At 54.2% G+C, this 24,981-nt stretch overlaps 4 protein-coding genes across 4 annotated transcripts in view; 1 reads left to right on the forward strand and 3 right to left on the reverse strand.

Moving 5' to 3' along the window:
• Nucleotides 1-2,291: 2,291 nt before the first annotated feature.
• On the forward strand, nucleotides 2,292-3,096 carry C8A04DRAFT_40749 (uncharacterized protein; the record flags this gene model as incomplete). The annotated part of the gene is made up of 3 exons (XM_062785049.1): nucleotides 2,292-2,402; nucleotides 2,456-3,014; nucleotides 3,065-3,096. The coding sequence occupies 3 exons, from the start codon at nucleotides 2,292-2,294 to the stop codon at nucleotides 3,094-3,096; spliced, it is 702 nt and encodes a 233-aa protein (XP_062632768.1).
• A 1,126-nt stretch (nucleotides 3,097-4,222) lies between these two features.
• C8A04DRAFT_33116 (non-ribosomal peptide synthetase) lies at nucleotides 4,223-19,091 on the reverse strand (the record flags this gene model as incomplete). The annotated part of the gene is made up of 5 exons (XM_062782336.1): nucleotides 4,223-4,363; nucleotides 4,416-12,747; nucleotides 12,796-12,869; nucleotides 12,918-13,147; nucleotides 13,244-19,091. The coding sequence occupies 5 exons, from the start codon at nucleotides 19,089-19,091 to the stop codon at nucleotides 4,223-4,225; spliced, it is 14,625 nt and encodes a 4,874-aa protein (XP_062632769.1).
• Nucleotides 19,092-20,476: 1,385 nt separating this feature from the next.
• C8A04DRAFT_40751 (L-lysine 6-monooxygenase (NADPH-requiring)-domain-containing protein) lies at nucleotides 20,477-22,170 on the reverse strand (the record flags this gene model as incomplete). The annotated part of the gene is made up of 3 exons (XM_062785050.1): nucleotides 20,477-20,554; nucleotides 20,625-21,210; nucleotides 21,278-22,170. 3 exons carry the CDS (start codon nucleotides 22,168-22,170, stop codon nucleotides 20,477-20,479), a joined length of 1,557 nt encoding a protein of 518 aa, XP_062632770.1.
• Nucleotides 22,171-24,703: 2,533 nt separating this feature from the next.
• Nucleotides 24,704-24,981, reverse strand: part of C8A04DRAFT_40752 (96ca82bc-67f3-4b3a-ab36-ffe7d8f40fbe) — a gene marked incomplete at both ends in the record, with an annotated part of 1,296 nt that continues 1,018 nt past the window's right edge. Inside the window, one exon of the mRNA XM_062785051.1 lies at nucleotides 24,704-24,927. Within this exon, the coding sequence (XP_062632771.1) occupies nucleotides 24,704-24,927 (224 nt within the window). The remainder of the gene's footprint in view (nucleotides 24,928-24,981) is intronic.

A 24,981-nucleotide genomic window follows, 5' to 3' on the forward strand; every position in this document is an offset into this window, starting at 1 on the left:
TATAACTGCTTGTAAGCCGGGCTTCTAGCCTGGCTATCTCGGTAGTTAGAGTGGCCGTTGCCTCCGTAAGCTGTGCTGTATGCCGTGCCTCTGCCGTCAATAGATGCTCCGTGAACTGCGGGAGCGCCTGTGTAAGTAGCGTAAGCCGGTCCGGCTCCTCGTTGCCATTAGCCCGGGCGAGTACCCGGCGTGTAAAGGGCCGATATTCGGGATGCCGGAAGACCGGGTGGTTCCACACTGGGCTTTCGGGGTACCGGTCGATTAGGAATGCCGAGTCCTGGAGGACTACCTCACGGAGATAGATGAGGAGGTTTACGGCACCCGTACCGGCCAGGTCTTTCGGCTTCTGGGCACTATCGGCCCATTGGTCTAGCTCCGGCCAGATCATCGAGAGGAGCGCCGGCGGCGGCGGCACGGCCCGGGGTAGGTTGAAACACCCCATCTGCGCCGGGTGGCCGGCAATACTCCGCATAAACTTGCGGGGTAGTGCATCGAGATAACACCCAACCATCTGGTCCGGATTCCATCGCCCGGCACGCCGGATTTGTGCCTCGCTTACGCCCCGTAACTCGGCGGTCTTTGCCCCAGAGCTCCGCCCGGCGTGGGTCTTCTTTGCAGAGACTACACCGGCATAGCCGAAAGCCCGGCTAACCCAGCTCCGTTGAGTGTTGTAGGAGATCCCGGTAGATGGATCGGCACCGGCCGCCTTGATTAGGCGGGTGCTATACCAACGCCGGGGGCTCCCGAAGTCTGGGAACGGCTCCGGCGAGAGGTCCCACCGGAAGAGGAGGTAGAAGGCAAGTGTACCGAGAAGGCAAATCCCGGGGTCTCGGCTCCGAAGTGCTCCGGCCGTCTCGAGCCGGCCATGTTGGTTCGTCTTCCCGGCGCGGGTAGTAAAGATCAGAGGCATACACTGGGTCGGCCCTTCGCCGGGGAATTCGAATGTAAAGAGGTCCGAGAGCTCGGCCGCCCTACGGTCGTTACCCCGGGCCAGCATATAGTGGCTAAGGAGGAGGTCCGTTAACGTTCGGAGGCACTGCTCGGTGTTCGCCGGGGTCTCGGCGGTCTGGCCCCACATTTTCTCAGCAATCCTCCGGAGTTCCGGCTCCGAATAGCCATCGAGAAGCGTATCTTGGCCCTTATCGGTATAGACGGACCGGCTCTGGGCCGTATGTTGCCGTTGCAGGGTCCGTATATACTCCCGGGCTGTAGTCTCCCGGGGCGACGGGTGGTTGTTCATACCGAGAGTCCGTTGCTGTTGCCACAGATCCGTAATCGCCGTAATATACGCCCGGACGGACCGCCAGTGTAACCGGGCCTCGGTAGCCGGCATACCGGGCGCTAGCTTCCGGCTTGGACCTCGGAGCGGGCGGTGTACGACTTCCTTTTCAAGGAACAGGAGCAGCTTGCTCTCCGTAACGGTCTCCCCATCTTGGAAACCGCGGCCCTGGCAGAAGCTCCGGAACTCCGCCTGCTTCGGCGCGTACGCCCGCTTGGTAGTCATCGGCCGCTCGGCGTGGATAGTAGTGTGTATGCGGTGGAGGTTGTCTTCTAGCTCGGCGTCGTTGGTGATGTTCCGGTTCCACGCGGCGCGGCGCGCGGGCGCCGTGACCGCGACCGCGTCGCCGGGGCCCAGTTCTTCCGGTTCCGAAGGCCCGGTACGTACTGTAATAGACGGCCGGGTCGCTCGCGCCGCCGCCGGTGCCGCGGTCGCCACCGGTGCCGGCTGTAGTTTGCGGAGGGTTCGGCGGGCCATCTTGCAGCCTGCATAGGATACAGGGTTGGAAGATGCAGGCAATGCAGCGCATCCAGAGGGCATCGATGATATAGAACACCATCGCGGTGGCTCAAATTGACCAATCAGAGGGCCAGGAACCGCCCGATCAGCGGTAGATGTGGATATTATGGAATAACCACATTGCCAGCTGAGCGCATATGTGGATATTAGCCAATATCCCCTGTGGGAGCGGGGCAGGGTTAGGGTTACAGTCAGTCAGCGGCTGATTGCGAGCCAGTCAGGGTTCTGATACCAGTGGATTAGACTTGAGCTATCTGTTTTAGTATGTCGCTTTTTTTAGCCATAGCGAGGGGCCCTCTACCACAACGCTTTTTTGGTGATACATCTCGTCGCGACTCCAAACGACATGACGTCACCAAATGGTAAGGGGCAACAAACATTGGATTTGTAAAGCACATAATAATTAATTCCACAGTCGAAGACCCAGTATTTGGGCCAGCCAACCTCGAGTCATTTCATGATCACCAAATTTAAAATAATTACCAATACCACCATGGCAGCGTCAGTCACACATGTCAAAGATCGGGATGCCCAGCCCAAAGTCCCCGGCGATGCCCGCAGTACAAAAAGTACTGTGCTTGAAACGGGGGCAGCATTGACCCAGGTGCATAACCTTTTGGGCCTTTCATCTCCGAGCGGATCAATAACTTTGCGTAGGACTTCTCTCCGCTGCAAAATGTGTGCGCCCACCTCAACGCTTTCCACGTCTACGCCTCTGACCCCCGGCGTATCGTCGAGACCAACCACTATTGCGGGCACCTCACCGAAGATGTCCGTCAATGCTTACTCTACGACAGCCCATCGCCAGGCGCGCGTCTGATCGGCATCGAGTACATGATCAAGCCGCATTTATACGAATCACTCCCGCAAGAGGAACGTCGACTCTGGCATAGCCACGTCTTTGAAGTGAAGTCGGGCATGCTCGTCATGCCGCAGCCATCTGCGTTCGTGCCACAGGGCGCTTGGGAGAAGGCCGAGACGGCCGAGATGGAAGAGGTGATCAAGTTGTACGGGAAGGTGTACCATTTGTGGCAGGTTGATCGCGGGGATAGGCTGCCGCTGGGCGAACCGCAACTCATGACCAGCATCACGGCCGCCGACCAGGTTCCGGGACTGGCAGAAAGGATGGATCACAGAGATAAAGGGTTCTCGGGATGCGATTGGAGGGCGAAGCAAGAGGCGAGGAAAGGGATCGGTGAGCCCGAGGTACATCCGGGTAAGTAGCTTTGATGCGTACCGCTGTAGTTCTGCAGCTAACCATCCCAGATGCGGATTACACCTGGAAAACACGGGATTAATGAGACACTGGGATTTTTCTCCTAATTACATGCGACGATCAAACATCTCTTTTGCTTGACGGCAAACACAGGCTGTAGAGAAATTTTCTGTGTCCCCTTGGCCACGACTTTGTCCTGTTACAATCATCTGGAACGCATAATTATATCTTTACCAACTTCGAGGTCAACCGAAGACCAACTAACTATTACTAATGCCGGTAATTTGACCGCACCTGGCTCATCTTGTTGCCCTAGAGTAAACTAATCTACATATTATTTGGATGTTGAACTAAGGATGGGGATCTGGGCCGGCCTGCCAGCCCCCGCCGTGGTTCCTGCGACCCCAACAGTCACTCGACGAGAAACCATCACGTTATCACCCTACTCCCCGCAAACCGCCCAGAAACCATTGTCGCTTTGGTTGACGGGTGATCCATCAACCAGGTCCCCCGTGATCAGCACCGCATTCACAACATTTCATGATACAGTCTTGAAGTCGCCGTTCTTGAGCTTGGATATAAACAGTGCTTTGATATGCAGGGTATCCATCTCGTTCACAACGCCGCCAGGTCCAAGTTATGGGCTACCCGTATGACGACATGGTGGAGCGGTACGTGAGTATTCAACTGTAGGCGCTCTCAACTTCCACCGACTTGTTTATGAGAGGATGTGCACCGAGTTCAACGCAACGTCCTCGGGCTCGTTAACGGAAGCGGGTGAGATGGGAGAAAGGAGCGCCTGTCGGAACGGCATAGAAAACTGGGAGATACCATAGAATATTAGGACGAGGACAAACAGCAAACCGACATGCTTTGGTCTTCAACGAGCGGAGATTGTTGGAGGATGTTGATATTTGGAAGGAGACTCTAAGTAACGTTACCTATTTTCAAGGATGAGAGTTGGTTTTGGCGTTTTAAGCGAAAGGCTGTTGTCGCTCTGGTAAAGCAGGACTTAATTTGTCACGGTCAAGTGTCTTGATGGTGTGTTACCGATTTGTTTGTTTTAATATATAGGGATGATCCTTAGGTCGTCTAAAATCATAATTGGATGGACGATATAGAGACTATATAGATTGTATAAGGCAGATCAAATGGATTCATTTTCAAACGGATCGGGTTGTATTGAGCTACGTGATAGGGAGTTAAACTCATTCGACGATCTCTGTCAAAACATGCACAATGCAATCAAGGAGTTTTTCTGCCCCGTTCGTGTCGAGGCGCTCAGGGGGGCAAAAAACGCCGATGGTCATCTCATCTCCTTCCATGGAAGCTTCCACATCCACGGGATCCTATATACCAGTCAGCATCAACCCACAATCTGAAAGAACTCGAAATTCTTACCGGGAATGCGTCTCTCACGGAGTCCGGCACAATGCTGACCACGTCCTTAGGGGTGCCATCCAAGCCCTGGATCCCCTCATCCAGCGTCCGGTTGATCGAGCTCTTGCCGAGCTCTAGGCTCAGACCCTGCGACTCACCCACCATTGCTTTTCGCCTGGGAAGAAAGTTCACAAACGAGTCGACCGTGACCCCCGTCCATTCCTTGATTTCCCACAAACCCGCTTCATTGTACACCCGCTTCGAGATTGTGAGGATCATTCTTTGAACAGTAGCTGCAAGTTCTAGCAGATCGCGTGTCCAGAACCGGAGACACAGGGGCACGAGCCGGAGCAAGGGGTAAAATTCTGCCCCGGGTTGATCGTGGTCGGTACGATTGGCGAGATACACACCGAAGACAACATTGCTTGGCCGACGATCGGCTAAACGGGCGACAGATTCTGCATAGGCGGCGAAAAAAAGCGCTTGTAGGGTGACTCCACGCTTTTTGCAGACATCAATCAGACTACGTGCGTTTTTGATGGCTCCTTGGCGGACAACATCAATCCGCGGTTTTGCGGGTGTCCCCGATGACGACAGGGGGAAGAGTAATTCGTGTTCATCATTGTGCATATAATTGATCCAGTACTCCCGTCGTTCGGTGTCGGCTACCGTGGAATGGAGTTGAGAATAGATGGTTGCCCAGTTGAATGTACTGGCTGCTGGGCAAGCACTGCAACACAATGCGACAAACCGGTCCAACATTGCTGAAAGACTGACGGCATCATACAGGGCGTGATGGATTCTAAGCTCGATATCCCAAACGTCACCGGACCTTTCCACGCGGAGTGTGTGGTATGGCTGTGAAGTGTTCTCTGGTGGATGGTTTTGGTAACTGGTATTGTTGTTCGAGATCTGTGCTCCGAGATAAACAGGTTTGAAGACCACTTGTAACACCGGGGCGGATGGCGAATTGCTCGGCAAGAAGGCCGTCCTCAGGATTGGAAGGTCGGCCACCAACGTATCCCAGGCACCAGCGATGGTGAGTAGTTCAAGGTGCCCTGGAAGCGTGTATCGGAAAACCGGAAAAAAGAGATCGCCTTGAGTGTTTTGCGACACCGCAAGCATGTGGACCTGCTGTGGCGTCGCAGGGACGATGGCCTCCACGCTGGCTTCATCAATGCATGCGTCGTCCAGGATTTCTCGCCCGAAGAAAGTGTTGAATCCTTTTTCAAGCCCATCGTCCTTGGGTGACGGACGCGCCTCCTTCCCCCTGTTCTCCAGAGCTAGAAAAGCCAGTTCAGGGATGGTCTTTCCCATGACCATTTCCGTGAACGGAATGGTGATCCCGGCTTTCCGGAACAGCGAGCTGGCCCTGACAGCTTCCAGGCAGTCTAGGCCTAAGTGGAATACGTTGTCACTCCGCCGGATCACTTCAGGCGGAACCTCTAACAATGCGGCGAAGACATCTCTAATGAGGATCTCAAAAGGTGCCCATTTTGCCGCATTGGCCTTCCCTTCTTCAAGCCCGTCTTCATTAACTTGACCCCCATCGACCTTTGAGTCTTCGTTTTTCGCCCGGAGGCTTATATCGGGGTGTCGTATGGTGATGGGACCCCGGTCGCAAACCGTGACTTGCATTCCGTTGAGTATTCTCAGCACGTTCCCCTCGGGATACTTGACAATATTACCGAGAGTACTATCGAGCTCCCGCAACACCCGCGACGACTCGGCCGGCGATACGTACGTCGCAGAGCACGCCGACCGCCACACAAATCCGTCCTCCGTCATCTCGGTTTCCACACACACAGGGTATTCGACGTTTGCGTTTGCGTTTGCGTTTCCATCCGCCGAAACCATCAGCTGGGGATGTGTCGGCTGGTTAGGGTTGGAGGATGGGCCCCTCTGATGGATGAAGAGGGTGTTGAACAGAGGCCCCCGGGCTTTAGCGAGGTTTCGTGCGTCTCGGAGGGCGAGGTGGGGGTGACAATTGATCTCGTTGATATTCCGTTGCATGTACTGCAACCATGAAGATACCGTGCCGTGCAAAACGCTGCGGATTACGACGGTATTTATGGTTGGAAATCTGAGAGTTTCGAGTGATGCGGTGTCTCTACAGGACAACACTGCCCCAAAAGTGACGTCGAGAGAGCCTGTACGTGCTGCGAGGTACGCAGACCAGCACGCCTGACCTAACGTTTGCAGGGTCACAGCGTTTGCTTTGCAGAATTGAATGATGGTGGTCGTTCGTGTGGATGATGACACCTCGGTTCGGTGGATGATTGACTCTCTTGTCACGGTCCTAGACGGGAGCAGGGTCGGCTCCACGTCCTGTAGGTATCCAGCCCAGAAGCCCGCAGCATCCGGATCATGATGCGAGACAAGCTCGGCAACTTGTTTTGTGTAAGCCTGTATGTCCGATGGATGATAAGATCCATGGTACGCATCGTGCACGTCACGGTGCAAAAGCCCCAGCGACCAACCGTCGTACAAAGCATGGGCGATGGACAGCACCAAGAATCGCTGCGCCCCAACCGAGACGAAGGCAAGTTGGAGGAGCTCAGACGCCCCAGACCCCTTTTTTGCTCGGAGCATCGCTGCATCACAGACCTTGGCTAGTTCATCCTTCGTCTCCAACTGCATATCAGTTATGTGCCCTGATGACTCATTGCTGATGATTTGGCAATATGATGCTTTGGAAGTCGGGCCGTTGACTGCCAGGAACCGTGTGCGCAGAATGGGTGATCCGGCAATGACTGCCTGCCACGCGTCTTTCAGTCTGTCCATGTCGACTGACACTGCCAATTCCATGATATCGTGGTTGAAGTAAAGCTGAAAGTCGGACTCAATCATTCCAACCACCATGGCCTTTTGGAGGTGGGTGACAGGGAGCACAATGTCGTCGTCACCGACCGCAGCAGTTCCGCGGACATGTTCTCGGAACGAAGTTACTTCGGAAGCCATGTGTTGAGCCGTGGCATTGATCTCGCTTGGCTGGGGACCACGGGCCCGGGTTCGAAGCAAATTGGCCATGGCGGAAATCGTTTGCGCTTTCATCACCTCGTTTGTTTTGATCTGTATTCCTTTTGTCTTGAGCATAGCCGAGAGTCTGATGAGATCAATACTGTCGAGACCCAATCCAAACAGAGGAGTCGTTTCATTGATAGTTCCCAGGTCGGTGTCAGCGAGTGTGGCCACCGCATTGCGGATCTCAATGGCTTCAACAGTCCAGGAAAATGAGGTGTCGGTTGCGGTAGAACGAGGGACTTTGTTCAGCAAGGCCCCATCCGGAACATATTCGCCACGTGGAATTTCCCCTTGTCCTGTGACTATTAGCGGGGTTCCAACGCCAACGACACCATCATCATCGTTGGCCATGGCCATGAACGCTTGCTCTAAGTCGTCCATCAGCCCCTCCACTCCCACAAAATCACCTCTGCGAACGATAAGTAGTCTCAAGGAGTGACTGAGGTCCAAGGTAGCTTCCAACGCAAGGGGGTAATCCGGGTTCGGCGGAGCATCGATGAGTCTCCATAGAGGGTGTTGTTCGCCCGGTGTCGGCTCATCCCTTTGGAACGAAAATAATGTGTCAAACAAAGGTCTGCCATTACTACACCACTTTTGAATGTCACGAAGAGGTACATGCTCAAAGCCCAGAGCGGTGATGTTGAAGTCGTGACACTGCCGGATCAACGAAGACCATGTCATGCCTTGTCCGGGCGTGATTCGGGCATGGAAAGGGAGAGTGTTGAACAGCGGTCCCACAACGTTTTCAGCCCCGTCAAGTTTCATGTTCCTCCCCGAGACGATTATACCAATTGTCGGGCCGTTTATGGTATGCTTCGATAAAACGGCAACCCAGGCTGCCTGGACAAGTGCTTGGTGCGTGACGCCGAGCCGTGTTTTCAACAGCTCAAGCTCTTCAAATCGGACCCGCCGTTCTTCAAACCGCACCGGCAAGTCCCCGATTTCAGATAACACCGTGGGAGTAGCACAGGACAGATGAGCGAGCCAGAACGATTTGCTGCTTTCGAAGTTCTGCAGCGGACCGTGGCACATCGCATCGAGGAAGGATGGCGCGGTTTCGGGGTCAAATCTCCGAGGCCGGTTTTCGAGTGCTCGGTATTCTTCTACCACTCGATCTAGAACCAATTTGAGGCTGTTGGCATCGTAGAGCCCATGGAAGATGTGAAGAACAAGCAGGCGTGCACCTTCCTCTTCGACGAGAACGGCTTCAATGGGCTGGCTCAACGTGTCTTGGTTGCGTGAGATCCATGAATCACGAGCTGTCATCATAACCTCTGCCACGCTTTGACCGCCGGCGTGGATATTATACCAAGGAAGGGAACGCCGTTTCAATGCGACTTGCACGACACCTTCGGGTGTCGCCAAGAACGCCGTGCGGAGAATAGGCAAGTCATCCACGGTCTTTCGCAAGGCATCGCGCAAACGCTCGATAGAGGTCTCGGATGTCAAGGACAGTTGGAACGCGTTGAAGTACGCGTTGTCCGTTACGGATTTCGACATCATTCCCTGTTGCAACGGTGAGCACGGAGCAATGTACTCAATCTCGGCTGCTGTGGTTGCCAGTTCCCGGCAAACCAATGCCCGATATGTATGCCCACATCCGCGGATAAGCTGTCGTGCTTCCGTGACCAGCGCAGAGTTGCCGCGCGTCTCTTTAGATGCAAGAGCTTTTGAAAGATCCTTCATCACCGGTTGTTGCATGATCAGGGAAACGCTGGCATGGACGAAACCTTCTTTTTTCAAGGCCCGACACAAACGTAGGACGGACAACGAATCGACCCCGAGCTCAAAAATGTTCGAGTTTGAGGTTATGGACCGAATATCAAGCTTCTGCATTCTAGCGATAACGGCGGCAATCTTCTTGCCGGCCGCATCGAGCTTTTGAACCGTGTTGCCAGAAGAGGACAGCGAAATCAGGTGCTCTGAATTCAGAGAAACAAAGAAGTGCCTGAGTTGCTTGATCTCTGCCTTGTTGTTGGATGATAGTGGGATGAACGCGACCGGAAGAACATATGTTGGGACCATGTAACCAGGCAGTTTCGATCGGCACGCATCCCGGGTACGTTGGCAGAGTGCCACAGCCTCTGGGCTGGTCATGAGCTCGAGACGCGCATCCGGCCCTCTTGGTTTAGTCCCTTTCACCGCCGTGATAAAGGACACAAGGAGGTCTTTGCGCTGGGCCTCATTGCGGACAACCAGCGTGGCAACGTCTTGGACAGTGTTGACCCCTTTGCGAATGGTATGGTTGATCTCGCCAATTTCGAGACGCTGGCCCCGGAGTTTGACCTGGTCATCCGCACGGCCGAGGAACTCAAAACAACCATCGTGCAGCACTCGAACCAAATCACCGGTTCGGTAGACACGCTCCCCGAATCTTTGCAACGTAGGGAACTTCAAAGCGGTCAGGTCGTCACGATGTAGGTACCCCTTGCCAACCAACCTCCCAGAGACACAGAGTTCGCCCACGGCTCCTCTCAGAACGGGGTCCTCTGAATCCGGCTTAAGAACATAGGATCCGACGTTGATGAATTGCCGTCCAATGTTCGATGCGCGACCGGTAGTAGGAACCCTGGGGAAAGCGGTAACGCCAATCGTGGCCTCGGTAGGACCGTAAAAGTTGTAAATGACAGCTTTGGAACCCCAGACATCCAGAATCTCCTGCTTCAGTGACTCACCACCTGTGATAAAAACACCCTTGCAGAGGCTGGGGACATCATCTGGATGTAGCAGCCGCGCAAGACTGGGTGTAAGGTCGATGTGCGTGATCTCTAGTCGGGAGATGACGCCAGTCAGGTCTTCAAGGATCAAATCTCTCGGAGCCGCGACCAAGGTGATTCCGACAGACCATGTCCAGTACTGTTCCAAGACCGACACGTCGAAATGCAGAGCTGCAAACTGCAGCCATCTTGAATCTTGCTGCCAGTGGCCCTCAAAAATGTGTTGGAATGCTAGCATGCATTGGACCGCGTTGTCGTGAGTGATCTCGCACCCTTTGGGTGTGCCCGTTGTGCCAGAGGTATACAGGCAGTAACACACATCGGATGGTTGCACCGCTGGTTCTAGGGCCAATGGGACCGGTGGTATGGACGAAAGGGAGTCGAGGTCGACAACCAAACGTTCTACACCGGGCAGAACCTCAAGGTTGCTCTTCATATTATTTGACGCAACCAACGCAACTGCTCCGGAATCCTTTAGAATGAACTCATTTCGAGCCCGTGGGGCGCTTGGGTCGAGGGCCACAAAGGCACAACCGGTCTTGAGAACACCTAGGATGGAAAAGTAGGCCTCGGGGCATTTGCCGAAACACACGGCAACGATATCCCCGGGCCGGGCGTGGGGGGTGAGCAAGTGGGCAACACGATTGCCGTTGTCGTCAAGATCTTTGTAGGTCCACTTTCGCCCAACCGGGACATCATTGTCGAATCTGTCCACAAAGTGCAACGCCGTCGCGGCAGGAGATTGTCGAGCAGAGAGCTCCACGAACTGGTGGAGATACCGGACGCTGGTCGGTATTACCGGTGTCTCAGCGGGGAGAACTGAAAAGACGCCCGGACATTGACCAAACAAATCCGCATCCTGCCCAGAAGGATAAAAGGCGAGGTGCTGGACGGCTGCGTCAAATTGCCTCAAAAGGAGACTTGCCTGTTCGTTGGACAGCACATCACTGAAGAACGTAATCTGATGCTTGAGACTGCCGTCTGTGCTCGGCTCAACCTCGATAGAAATGGGAAAGTCAATGAAGGCGTCCTCTTTCACAACCCGCCATGGCGGAGAATTTGCAGTGCTCCGCCCAAACTTTTGGTAGACCAACAGTGTGTCAAACAATTTGGCGTCCGAGCATCCCAACCTTTGCTGAATCCGCGTCAACGGTTGATGCTGTTGCGCAGAGAGCTCAGTGTTGTACTGGAGCATTTGGGCTAGGAGAGCGTGGTTGGAGTTGTTGTTGCGGGATACCACCGGAAGTGTGGTAATGCACGGAAAAGCAGCGTCACGAGTTGCTTCTGTGTTGCGCCCGGAGAGAACGACCCCGAAGACCACGGATTCCTCCCCGAGATAGGCGCACAGAACTCGTGTCCATGCTGCTTGGAGAATGACTTGCAGAGTGTGGCCGGATTTGGATGCTGCATCTTCTAGCTCAGACAAAGAAGTGGCACTAGTGATGCACTCCGCCAGCACAACCCGTGATGTCTCCCTTAGGGGCGTGAGGACCGGAAAGGTGTTGATCACAACATCTCCCGCCTTCTCGATCCAGAAATTGGTGGATGCCTCGGATTCCGACAAAGCCTGGCCCATGATATCCGCAACGGCACCCAGAGAACCCCTCTCAGAGGAGATACTTTCACAATTTGCCGCCCGAGCGAGGTCATCCAGTATGGTCTGGAGAGAGTACGCGTCGTAGAGTGCATGGTGAATCGCGAGATGCATCTCAATCATTTCTCCCTGTTCGACCAATGCAACGGCCCAAAGCCCGGTGTGGGGTGCTTTGCACGCTGCTTCAGCTGTGTCACGTTGCCATCCACGGATGTCAAACCCGGGTGATGGCTGGACAGATGTCACTGCGCTTGACCCAGCTGGGTCCAGACCGCGCTGCACCATGGCAAAGGCACAGTCGTCATGTTCGACAGGTACGATGCTGGTCCGAAGAATTGTGTGTGCTCGCGAAACAGTACCCCACGCATCCGCAAGCCCCTTGATGTCAACTCCAGGCCCGACATCAAAATTGATGAAATTGAAGTAATCCCGGCCACCAGACTTGATAAACTGGGCCATCATGCCAGACTGTAGTGGTGTGCATGGAAGAATTGCTTCGATTGTAGTCATGGGTATGCCCTGGTCAAGCACCTGGTCCCAGACCTGTGTCTGAAATGCGGCGATGTCGTACATCTGGCGGGAACTTGATTCCGGCGTGCGAGCCTCTAGATACTGAGCAAGGCTGGCGCACGTCGGATGCGTAATGATGTCGGAAGCGAGCATCTCGTAACCTCGTTTTCGGAGAGCGGATGCAACTAGCACAGCGCTGATACTGTCCAAACCCAGTTGATAGATTGTCGTTTCGCGCCGGATATGTTCTGGTGATCGAGCCGCAAACTCAGCTAGCACGTCACGGATTGTAACCTCCAAATTTGTCCAAATCTCGTCGGGCTCATCCGGCTTTTCCACTGCGACGGTGGGTGCTGGACGTCGGTATATCACATGGCTGAGCCTCTCCACGAGAACTGAGGGCAAGCTGACGTGGCTTGTACGTGACCCCGGGAACTGCAAGCTGTGCGCCAGAGCATGAACAAACAAGTCGTAAATCAATTCCACCAAGCCGACAGGGAATGCTTTGCTATCAGTGTGTAAGCCAGAGTCACGAGAGGAATCCTACAACACATACCTTTCAATGGTGTGGATTTTGATGTTCAAGGCATCGGCATGATGATCCGGCGTCAGCTCACAGACCAGAGGGACCTGTCCATGTTAGAGAAGGCCCCGATTCGGGCATATATCTCGACTTACATCCGTTTCCCCATGGTCTCGTTCCAGCGTCCAAATGGACGAATCCAGGGGTCGAGGGCTTGGCTGAAGAAGCAGTAGTGTATCAAACAAATAGGACTCGCTGTTCCCAGGAATCAAAGACCGAATCCGTCGAAGTGGGGTGAACTGATGCTGCAAGAGTTGGGCACTGAGAGTGTGGAAGGCCCTCAACAAATCGAGATTCCGAGGCTGCCGAGAAAGATTCATGCGGACTGGTATTGTGTTAAAGCATGGGGCCACTAGATTGTCAATTCCATCCACGGATACGCTTCGGCCACTGACAACATTTCCAAAGCACACATCATCACCTTGAAAGATGCTAGCGAGCGTCGCTGCCCATCCTGCCTGAACCACAGCAAGAAGCGAAACGCCAAGATCCCGCGTCTTAGCAATGACCTCAGACAAGGGAATATCCAGTGAGTGTCGAATGTCAAACGGTTCCGACGGGTTTGACTGGAGATCCAAAACAAACTTTGGCTGGTACCCGGCCAGATGGTCTAGCCAAAAGACGTCGGTGCTCTTTGTGACTTTGAGGGATTGCTCCAGGAACCGTTCGGAAGACGGCACCGGCGGGAGTGGCTCGCCAGTAACATGCTTCTCAACTTCATGGAGCAGTTTCTCGACGGCGACACCATCATACAGAGCATGGTGGCACACAAAAGACAAGAAGGTATCGTCCCCGTGTTTGACCGTGGCAAATGCTACCGCAGGGATCAGCGAGTCCACCGCAGGTGGCAGAGTCTGCGCGTGCTTGGCCACACACTGGTCAATGGAGCCCTCAAACTCATTCCAGGAGACCGTCCAGGGGTCGAGAACGACTTGTAAGATCGGCCACTGCGTATCGACTCCGGATACAAAACACGTCCGGAGGATATCATGCCGCAGAACCATGGCATTCCAAGCGGCTCTCACTTTCTCGAAATCCCCAGTAATCTTGAATAGCATGCGGTTGAGGTATTGACCACCAGTCAATGAGGCGGTGAGCATGGCCTCCTGTAGGGGCATGCATGGGAGTACTTTAGAGAATGAGATCCCCGCCTCCCCCAAACGCCCGGCGACGTCATCCAAAGCATGTTGTGGGAGGAAGTCTGGCACCTGAACTTGTTTCGCTTCCCCATCATTCAGTTTCGACGTTATCCTGGCAAGTCTTGCAACTGAAGTGTTTTGTAAAATAGCCGAGATAGGCAATCGTTTACCTAGCGTATCCGAGATTTTCCTCGAGACCTGGATTGCAGATATGGAATCAAGCCCGAGTGTAGCCAACGGTGTCCATCTGTGTAGATCAACTTTGTCAACGTTAAGAGCAGAGCAAATGGCCCGGGCGATCTTTTTCTCGGTGTCAGACCACTCTTTGTCATCCACATCAGAGGCAGCACCGCAATTCACGGCACCGAGTTGCCGTTTCTGAATGTCGGCAAAAGCCTGCTTCAAGCGGGTTCGATCCAACTTGCCCGAAGTAGTGATCGGGATTGACGAGATGGGGATGACAGCCGATGGGATCATGTACGTTGGAAGCTGGGAGTTGAGAGACTGATACAGGCTTTGGATATTACTCCTGAGTCCGTCATCCACTTCCAACACCTGACACCCGTCGGTATCCTGCTTGTTCAACACGATAAAGGAGGTAATCTGATCCCGCATGCCTGTTTCTCCCTCCTTCAGAAACAGGGTTGCACACTCAGTGTACCCCGACTCACGAATCGCGGCATTGATCTCGTCGAGCTCCACCCGTTGTCCCCGGATTTTGATCTGCTCGTCCGCTCGGCCGACAATGACCATGGACCCATCCGGAAGCATACGCCCCAAGTCGCCAGATCTGTAAAGTCTGCCAAATTTGGGATGATGAATAAACTTTGCCGCTGTGAGCTCTTCCATTTTGAGGTACCCCCGTGCAACCTGGTCGCCACCAAAGCAAAACTCTCCGAGGCAGCCCACAGGTACGATTTCTGTACTATCTTGATGCATTACAAACGTTGAGGTGTTGCCGAAGGACCGGCCCAAGTGCTGAACAGCCTGATTTGGGCCCATCTGCTTGACGCTGCAGATATTTGTCGTTTCAGATGGACCGTACCCCTGGAAAAGCTTGTCGCCCCATTGACGGGCCACGGATTCCGTCATGGCTTCTCCGGCGGTGACGAGGAATTCAACACATGGGACGTTGACTGGGTCAACCAACGATGCCACGGTGGGTGTCATGCTGAGATGGGTGACATTGAGCTTGCGGATTGATCTTTCGAGATCCTCGAAGAGCATGTCGTTTGTGGCCGAGCATAAGCACAGTCCGCGAGTCCACGCAAAGAAGATCTCGAACACAGAGACGTCGAAGGCTTGGGAACAGGACTGCAAGAGCCGAGAAGTTTCTTTGACCGGGTATATCCGCGACAACACATCCAGGTTGCTCATGATGTTGAGCTGAGTGAGACAGACGCCCTTGGGCACCCCGGTGCTGCCCGATGTGTAGATGATGTATGCTAAACGAGCAGTGTCAGGCTGCGGCTTGTCGTATTGGCCAACCGGTTTCGTGAGACTGATGGATTCAATGTTCAAAAAACGGCACGAAAGCTCCGGGTCCCATTTCTTCTGAGTGACGGTATCAACCAGACAGAGTCCAACGTCAGCTTGCTGGAAAATCCCTTGAATCCGCTTGACAGGGGTGCTTGGTAAAAGTGGGAGGTATGCACAGCCAGCCTTGAGAATTGCCAGGATACCAGCGTAAAGACGTATCGACTTTTCCATGACGATGGCTACCACGTCGCCTTCTCCAACGCCATGTTCAAGCAGGTGGCCGGAAATGCAGTTGGCCATGTTGTTCAACTCAGCGAAAGTGATGGTGGTGGTGGATATGACGCCATCAGATATGTTGTCAACGAAGCACACGGCGTCTTTGTGCGGAAACTCCACGGCTGTTTGTTCGACCGCGGTTGCCAAATCAAGGGTGCCAAAAACGGTCTTTGGGGTGGGGTTGAAGATGGAGAGCAGATGGTCAGGGAAAGCCGATCGTAAGGTAGTGAGCTCCACGTCCATATTGCTGAGAATTCGAGACACCAAGGCCGGTATCAATTCTGCCATGATCCGGACCTGGGATTCCGGAAACGCATCCGAATGATAGGTGAACCGGCAATCGAAATGCGCGCCCCTTGGCTCGACCTCGACTAGGAGTTTTGTCTCGAGATAGTCATGATGAGCAACCTGTTTGATAATACTGGTGCTACTCTGGTTATTTAGGGACTCTTGATAGACGAAGAGAACGTCGTAAAGCGACTGTCCAGGACGGATACCTGCGCTCCGTTTGATATCAGGCAGGGACAAGACGCCGTGCGGCATGGCCGCCCTGTTCCCAGCATGAACACCCAAGAGAAGGTCCCTTACTGTGCGCACTTGGGACAGGTTAGTTCGGAGAGGCACTGCAGTGATGCAAAGCCCGACGATGTCTTCAATCCTGGATACAGGCAAAGTCCTTCCAGATTGTATTGAACCGACCACCACGTCTTCTGACCCAACCATGCTACTCCACAACCAGGCCAGCGCGGCTTGGAAGATGGTTTGCGGTCCACACTCCACGCTCTGAAGGCCTTCCCTGAGAGCTTTGGGGTCGATAGGGACAGGAACAGTGGCTGATAGGACGGTTGGTGTATGGTTTGTTTCTGGGTTAAGTACTAGGAGCCCCGGAGGTTGGAACCCCTGTAAATTCCCGGCCCAGAACTCAGTTGCCGCGTCGCGGTTTTGGGCATATTCCTCCGAGAGTTGATGCTCCAAGACCCGACGAAACTGTGGCCGAACTGCCAACTCCTGCCCTTGAGCTAGTCTCTCCAAGTCATAAAGGAGCAAGTCCAACGACCAACCATCATACACTGCATGATGAATCTGCAGAATGGCAGTGGTGCTAACGGACCCTTGCGTTTGAGATAACCAAACGCGGAATGGACAGAGAAAATCGGCTTCCTCGCGCAATTCAAACTCACGGTCGATAGAGTCGGCAAGCACAATGATTGATGGCAGGGGCTGCTCGAAAACAACTTGCATAATCCGCCCGTCGTGCCTCACAAAGCCAGTGCGTAGTGCTTCGTTCGATTGGGCCAGTTGCAAGAACCAGGACCGCACAATTTCTCGGGGGTGTGGACCATCGATTCGCAGTTCGACCCAGTTGCAGTACGTGCGGGAATTAGCCATTGTCTCGGCCAGCATGGACCGTTGAAGTGGTGTGCAGGGGAGAATTGATTCGACGGCCCGGCCACTTGCTGCAAGTACTGGGTTGTCGGCTACCACATCTGGAATGTCTGGCCTCGAATGGGCAACGTTCATTCGAGGCCCGGCCGGTGGTATCCCGGCTCCAAGTCCGGAAAGTATCCGTTTGTGTATCGCCGAGACAGACCGGTCCGCCAAAAGATCGATGGCACCGACTCGAAACCCGGCGTCTCGTAATAGCGAAGCAAGCTTGATCGCCGTGAGTGAATCCAGACCAGATTTGGACAGGTCTTGGTCTGGTTGAACTTGAACCCCCAGGAAAGTGCCCGTGACCGCACACAGCTGCTCCTCCAGCGCGTCCCTGTACGGAATGTCTAGAGATGAGCCAATGGTCTGAGTTCCGTGCTCAGCAGCCAATGTGTTCCTGTCAACCTTCCCCGATGCGAGACGCGGGAAACTTGGCACCATAACAATCTCGTTAGGGACCATGAACCCGGGAAGCCATTGTTTGCAGGACTGCAGAATAGCATCTCTTATATCACCAGATCCATCATCGACCGCGCAAAACAAAATAAGCGTAGCTTCTTTAACCGTGGCAGCGGCACTGTGGCATCCCGGGGTTTTCAATGCAGCCTGCTCGATCTCCCCAAGCTCCATTCTCTGGCCCCTGAGCTTGACCTGCCCGTCGGCAATCCGGCCAAGACATTCGAGCGTGCCGTCCAAAAGCATCCGGGCTTTGTCTCCCGTCCGGTAAAGGCGACCATACGAGCTGTCGATGAATGCAACTGATGTCTGCTCCGGCCGGTTGAGATAACCTTGGGCGAGCTGGTACCCACCCAAGGCTAGCTCACCGATTTCTCCACGAGGAAGGACGGAGATGGCTTGGTTCGTGCTGTGTTCTGTGGGAATGTTGAGGATAAAGGCGGATACAGTGTCGATTGGGACGCCAATGTTCTGAACAGCTGAGCGACTAGCGAACTCAGCTTGGAGCGTACAGTGAATCGCCGCTTCCGTCGGACCATACATGCCCCAAAGGATACTCCGACGGCCATCCGCACCGCCAAATTCCTCCACCACCGGTTGCGTGAGCATCTCTCCGATTGTCAACAGCAAGCGAAGACCGGGCGCGTTTTGTCGGGTCCGGAGAAGACTCCCGGCCACACTGGGCGTCAGCTCACACGCGTCCACCTCCATATCCCGAATGACAGCCGGCAGGTCGTTCAGCATTGTCGACCGGGCACAGGCAACGAGAGTCTTACCGCGAAACAACGGAAAGAAGATCTCAAAAACAGAAACATCAAACGTGGGCGCGGCGAATTGCAAGAAGCGTGAAAATGGCGGAATATGACGTTCATGAGCGAGTAAACTCTGCGTAGCGGCGTCATGGGACACGCCTACCCCCTTTGGTGTCCCAGTTGAGCCGGAGGTGTACATCACGTATGCGAGGTCGGATGGGGTAGACTTGCGGTGGGAAGAACGTTTTCCTACCGCAGCCACACCCCTTTCGTTGTCGACAAGAAGGACAGAATAATTTCCAGCTGGCAAGTTGCCGGCCAGCTCGGACGTGGTAATCACAAGTTTGGCGGAAACATCCTCTAGAATAAACTTGGTGCGGCTCGAGGGCACATCCAAGTTTATCGGGCAAAATGCACCTCCGACCTTCAAGATAGCTAGTATGGCGATGTACAGCTCCAGGCTTTGCGGGATCAGAACTGGAACAACGAACGGTGACGAGTAGTTCGAGCCTCCTGCGAGAGCCGAGATCCTGTTTGCCAATACATCGGAAGCCTCGTGTAAGGAGGCATACGATAAAGACGTTCGCTGCCCGCTTGTGGAGAGAAAGTCGATGGCGAGTGGCGACTTGTGTGAAGCTCTGGCCACGAGATGATGAAGTAACCTTGGCCCCGGTACTCGTTTAGCCGGATGGTTAGCGATGGACAGGCTGTCCGGTTTCGAAGCCGAGGTGCCCATGATGGTTATTGAAGCTGAGACAATTCATAAGCTAACCAGTTCTAACGACTCCATCACCACCCAAACAACCCGACATACCTCAGAAGTGTCTTCTGGAAGCCCGGATGACCGACAACTTGCACGAGACTCTTCCCAGCTCCTCACGTTACACATATACCTCAAAGGGGGTAAACGAAATACCAGAAGGGCTGATCGGCCCAAGTCGCTACAAAGCGAATCCAGAACGACCGATTTGAATCTCGAGGCGGCCTATTGGTCAATTCGAGGTGTGCCGTCGCTGTCAAACTCAACTGCTGAAGATATCGCAATGACGAGGTGGGCAACCCATGCACAATCCGCGCCCTGAGTTACACTGCCTGAGCTGTTTTAAATGCAGGCGTTGCGTGGGCACTGCGTGGGTACATGTACCACACTACCACGTGAAGCGCGGATGATGGGTTGTGGGCTCGTTAACGTAGGTGCGGGATCCCCAAATTCTGGGTTCAAAGTTCGAGAGCAAGGTAGGTTCCGCCTTCTTCTGCCTGCAGACCTGGACGTTCTTTTTAATGATTGACAACCACATAGTAGGATTCGGGTAAAACACGGGAAGGCACGACCTTTAACGGTGCGAGCCGATGCAGGCCATGAACAAGTCGGGGATGCGAGTCCGAGAATTACCAACCTCAGAGGATGTGCCAGGGACCCATGACCAGACACGGAGCCCGCAAAAACCTTACCACGTCTCGAGCAGGTCTCGCCGTTTCTACTTGCCCGCTATCCCTGGAGCCGTGTACAGAGTTCAAGATGACTGACTGGCCAATAAGCCTCCACTAACATTCATCACACCACGCATTCAGGCCCCCATTACGCCGTTTTCGGGTCTTGATGTCTACAACCGCCGAACCCCCTCAACCCCCTTTCCGCGCTCGGTTGTTGTTAGTCACAGGAGTATTTTCGTTGCGTCATGGCGTGGTGAACCCCCATTCTAGGATCCCACTCCGCTCGGTATCCGAAGGGTACAACCTCGGCCGAGATAGATCAACAAAAACGGTCAAACAGAGATCCCGTCAAACAAACGCTGGGGTCCGTTTTTCAGCCTGTTTGAGGAAAGCGGACGGTTAACCCCACCAGCTGTGGCCGACATCACGCTTCAACCGGCTTTGAGTCCGCTATCAACCCGTTCACGCTCGAGGATGAAGATTGGCCCCAGGAGATGGACTTCCGACATTTTTTTGCCCCGCAGTTTGTACTCCTACGAGCGGTCCCGAGCTTCCCAGTCAAACTGTCTGCAGTGTAACGATCCAAACCAGTGCTTTTGTAACACGCGGGCCCTAACTCCCCCTGTTCACTTTACTAAATGCAAACAAGCGAAATCTACAGAGCGACCCGACGGCCGTTATGATGAATCAGGCCTCTGTTCGAAAAATGGACTCCACTATCTCCCCGGATCGCGTCGCCAACACAGACAGAAGGGTATCACTCAACTGCGAATGGTCAGCTTGGCCCGATAAGTTGCACCACAAAGGACAAGAACAAAACTAGGTCACCACTTACACCATGAGTCGCCTCGCAGCAACCCTGCAACCAAATACCAGATCCAGGAGCCACACTGCCTGGCAAGAAACGGACACCATAATTCCGTCCAACCTCCATGAGACGGGTGGAAGAAGCGTCTCCCTTTGTGGTTTCCACCAGCCATCGGTCCCTTCTCGGGACCGCGCTTTGGTCGGCCGTGGCTTCCGGTAGCAGAGACCACGCCTCCTTAAGCATGTCGAGGTGTGCCGTGCGGTTGTACCCCGTCGCGCAAATAACAAGGTCTACGTCCAACTCCTCCTGCCCAACCAAGGGCGCGTCAGCCACCCCTGGGACAGGTAGCAAGGCGGTTCTGAGCCGAAGCGAGTCACCCATATCCTCCGCAGACACGATATCCCGGCCGGCTAGGATACGGTGCGGCCACTTGTGTTCATCAGGCCCTAGCGTCCGCTTCTGGTGGTACATGACCTCAAATAGATGCTCAATGAGCTCTAGCCGGACAACACCATAGTTTGTGGCTCTCGCGTCGGCAAGGAGGTTGGCTCGAGAGGCAAATGGCTTGGGGTAGACGGTGTCGATAAAATCGGGGTTAAAGATGCAATTAACGCTTTGGACAAAACGACGAGTCAGCCTCAAGCCGGGCGAAGGGGTCAGGGGATAAGTGTGATGCTTACAATGGGGAATCGTCGCTTGGCTTCAGAAACTCGGAACGCATGATCAAATGTGTCTTGCTATTCGGGTACAACCCCTGGACATTGTTGAAGATCTCGGCCGCGCTCTGGCCGGCCCCAATGACGGCCACCCGATGCGGGGCCCCCTTGTCGTCAAGTATCCTGGGGACGAGCTGGGCATACTGCGACGAGTGGATAACACGAGGGTGTCGCGTCGGGAGGGCTTTGGGTATCGACGCCTGACCGCCGACAGCCACAACGACGTTGCGTGACCGGAGCGTGGTAATCGCGCCAGTCTTGACGTTTCGAGACGTCACGGTGAAAACCTTGCGTGGCCCTGCTTCCTCCAAAGGAGCAATAGAAACCACCTCGGTCTGGTAGCAAACTACGTCGTCGAAGTGCCGGGCACACCATCGCAAGTAGTCCTCGTATTCAGCGCGGGCGGGCAGGAAGGTGCCAAGGTTGATGAAGTCGACGAGTCGGTTGTTCTTGTGCAGGTAGTTGAGGAAGGTAAACTTTGATCGCGGGTCGCGCAGTGAGGCCAGGTCCTTGATAAAGGAGATTTGCATCTTGGCGCCCGGTAACAGCATGCCCGCGTGCCAGGCGAATTCCGCTTGCTTTTCTAGAAACAACACCTTGGGTGTCTCGGACACCTTGCCGGCATCCATGGCGTCATGGAGAGCGACTGCGATGGCCACACTAGCGGGCCCAAAGCCCACACAGACCAAGTCTAGCACCGAATCAGGGTCGACAGCTCGGAGAAACTCGCTCTTAAGAGACGATGTAGGCGGGTGAGCGTTGGCGAGGCCGTTGACCAGCTGCGGAACGGGTTCTGCGTCGTGGAAGCCATTTGATGCCACCAGATGCTCTGCATCATCAATGCTATGTGGGGACATTGCGAGGTTGTGTGCGCGAGGTATGTTCCGGCGCTTTGGCAAGATGTCCTTTGGTTATGAATTGGGTTAAAGACCATCAGCGAGATGGAGGGCAGCTCAGAGGCGTCGACCACCGTGGTCTGTGCCGTGATGTTACTCGTTGATGGCTGTGATCATCAGTGAAACGAAACACGGGTGGTCCGGGATATGTGGACTGAGCGAAGTCTGACGTAGCTCAACGGGGGGCGAAACCAATTTGATGGGTGGAGGGGTGGGACAAAACGAGTAAAGTCCCGGTTGAGCGGAAACACGAACTGGAAAGCAAAACGAAAAATGGGAGAGAAGCGAGGCTGGTAAGGGGCAGCGGAGGGTGCCATTCATATGTTGACGCCTTCATGCTCCCAAACTGCGCTTCTCCCGGGAGAACCCGTAGGACCCTCTCCCGCCCGTGAGATGGGGAGCCAGGCGGCATTTTCCCCGTGCCTCGGAACCACGAGGCAAACACACCCATGTTCAAATTCATCCGCGTCCAGCCATTGTGCGGCGTACCGTTACGGAGTTTGACCTTTGGGGAAGCAATCGCTGACACGAGGTAACAACGACGGAGTGGGGGACGATGAGGAATTTTTCCCCTTTTTGCAAGCACCACAGCCCGTCGCTCTGTGGTGCTGTGGGGTAGTTATCCGCGATTGACGGTGGCCGGCGGGGTCAACAATCGTTAGCGGATGGAAGCGGTCGGCGAAAGATGGAGGGTGGTGACGGTTGATGCAAGGGTGCAGCGTCCCCTGGCCCGTTCTTTCCGGAATATGGTTGGCAATCTGGGATTATCTTCGGATCAGATAAGATGCAAGTGGGTCCCAAGACATCGAAAGGAAGTGAACAGTCCAATCATCGATGGACTTGGTTGGAATAACCGAAAAGCCTGCTCCGTTTCCTCCGAAGAACGGACGCTAGCGATGCCTTGTTGAAACGAGAAAGGCAGGGGTGGAGCAAGAAAATGTTTATCTGATCTTGTGAGAGGTGGGTCCCGTGGGTCCAGGGCCGAGGGCAAAGATTCGACATCCTCGGAGCCGATCACCTTGACCAAGTCACCAAGGTGGGAAACACGTTTTTCAGCCGTTTCTGTTTGTGTACGAAGTCTCTGACCAGACACAAGATTTCAGAAGGTATGAGGACAAGCTCTAGAACGCCTACTTCGTTGGTTTCTGTCAAGTTTCGAGCGCACGAACGAGACAAAGTGAGCATCCACACATTCTAGAAGAAGCATGTTCGACCAGGCCCCGGGCTGCTTGGCTGAGAACCGGTTTCGCCCTTGGCGTTCCTGTCTCCCGTCCCACTAATTATTCACCGAGCGCTAATGTTAGAGCAAAATTTTAAAAGCCGGGAAGGGGCCACTCTCCCAAGCACCCTTCTGGCCATTCCCACTCCAACGCTGGCCGAATTCCTACCATGTACGCCCGAGACAGACGTGGAGCGACGTGGCTAAATCGACGGTGCAGCCTGTCTATTGTGACGGTGCAAATCTAAACACGGCTAGAGACCTCCACACCAACTCTTGGCCGCAACCTTGATCAAAAGTCCCTCTTGTGCTCTCCATGTACCGATCTAATAACTATCCATTGTAGCCGGCGTATCACGCCAATGCATTGGTTCACGATCGTGATGCTGGGAGTCATGTTTATTCAATTGAGCCTTAATGGTGGAGCCTTAATGGTGCTTTTCGGCGATTTAGCGCGAGGCGTTACACTTGTGATTTGCGATGTTGGGAGTCATGTAATTCAATGCCTTCGTGTGACGGGTCACAATGGTTGTCGGTTAGGGAGGTATATACATGGAGAGCAGAGGAAGAGGTACTTTGATCAAGGTTACAGCCAAGAATTGTTGTGGAGATGATTGACTTGTCTCTTGCCGTGTTGAGGTTTGCACCGTTACAATAGACAGGCTGCACCGTCGATTTAGCCACGTCGACGTCGTCTTCGTAACCCCTCTCCCCCTGACACCTCGCACGGACAGCGCCTTTCCTTCTTGTTGCTGAGTAGTTTCAGGCAGGCAGTTGAGGTACGAAGTGGGGGTAGAAGATGGTCACCAAGCATCTTTCTCACCACCTGACAAGAGTTACACACGGTTCTTCTACGAACCTAACGCAAGGCCTATATTTCACGCGAAGCTGTGACAAGCTACCTAGGCATCATAATACATAGCAGGTAATGTGCACCGGATGACATTCTCAGCCACCGGGACCGGACCCGGAATACACTCGTCGGCTAAGCTACAAGTCTCCTTGGACAAAACCAACTCTGATAACAAAATGACAATCGTTACCGGGCAAGTTCCATCCATTCACCGGCCCACATCCGTCGCAAATCTCGAGCTATACCACTCCAAATTGCCGCTAGGATCCTATCAACCGCAATAAACACGCTTACCAGCGCGAGCCCCATTGTCGGAGAAAACTCCAAAACGCCTCAGGCCTCGCCTGCCAGAACACCAAAGGCTTAGCTCGAAAACGTCAGCCGTAATAAATGCAATCGCTTCATCATAATCGTACAATTCGTTATGCTGCGTAAGTGCCCACACCCAATCTATCGCCTTTCCTCGGAACCGCCGAGAAGCTCTGGGAGCTCGTGGTATTGAGTCGGTACTGATCGTTTGTATCGAATTGGCCGGCCGAATGGTCCCCCTCGCACCGAAGGAGGCCGCGGAGAACGGGTATCGAGGCAGCGATGATGGTGATCGCGCCTTCTGCGCTGCCCCAGACGGTGACGGCAACACTGTCGGCTGTGGGGATTAATTAGTGGAAGCTCGGTGACGGCTGAGTCCTGAGGGGGGGGG

Source organism: Dichotomopilus funicola, assembly GCF_033296635.1.
Source record: "Dichotomopilus funicola strain CBS 141.50 unplaced genomic scaffold C8A04scaffold_112, whole genome shotgun sequence".
NCBI lineage: Eukaryota > Fungi > Ascomycota > Sordariomycetes > Sordariales > Chaetomiaceae > Dichotomopilus > Dichotomopilus funicola.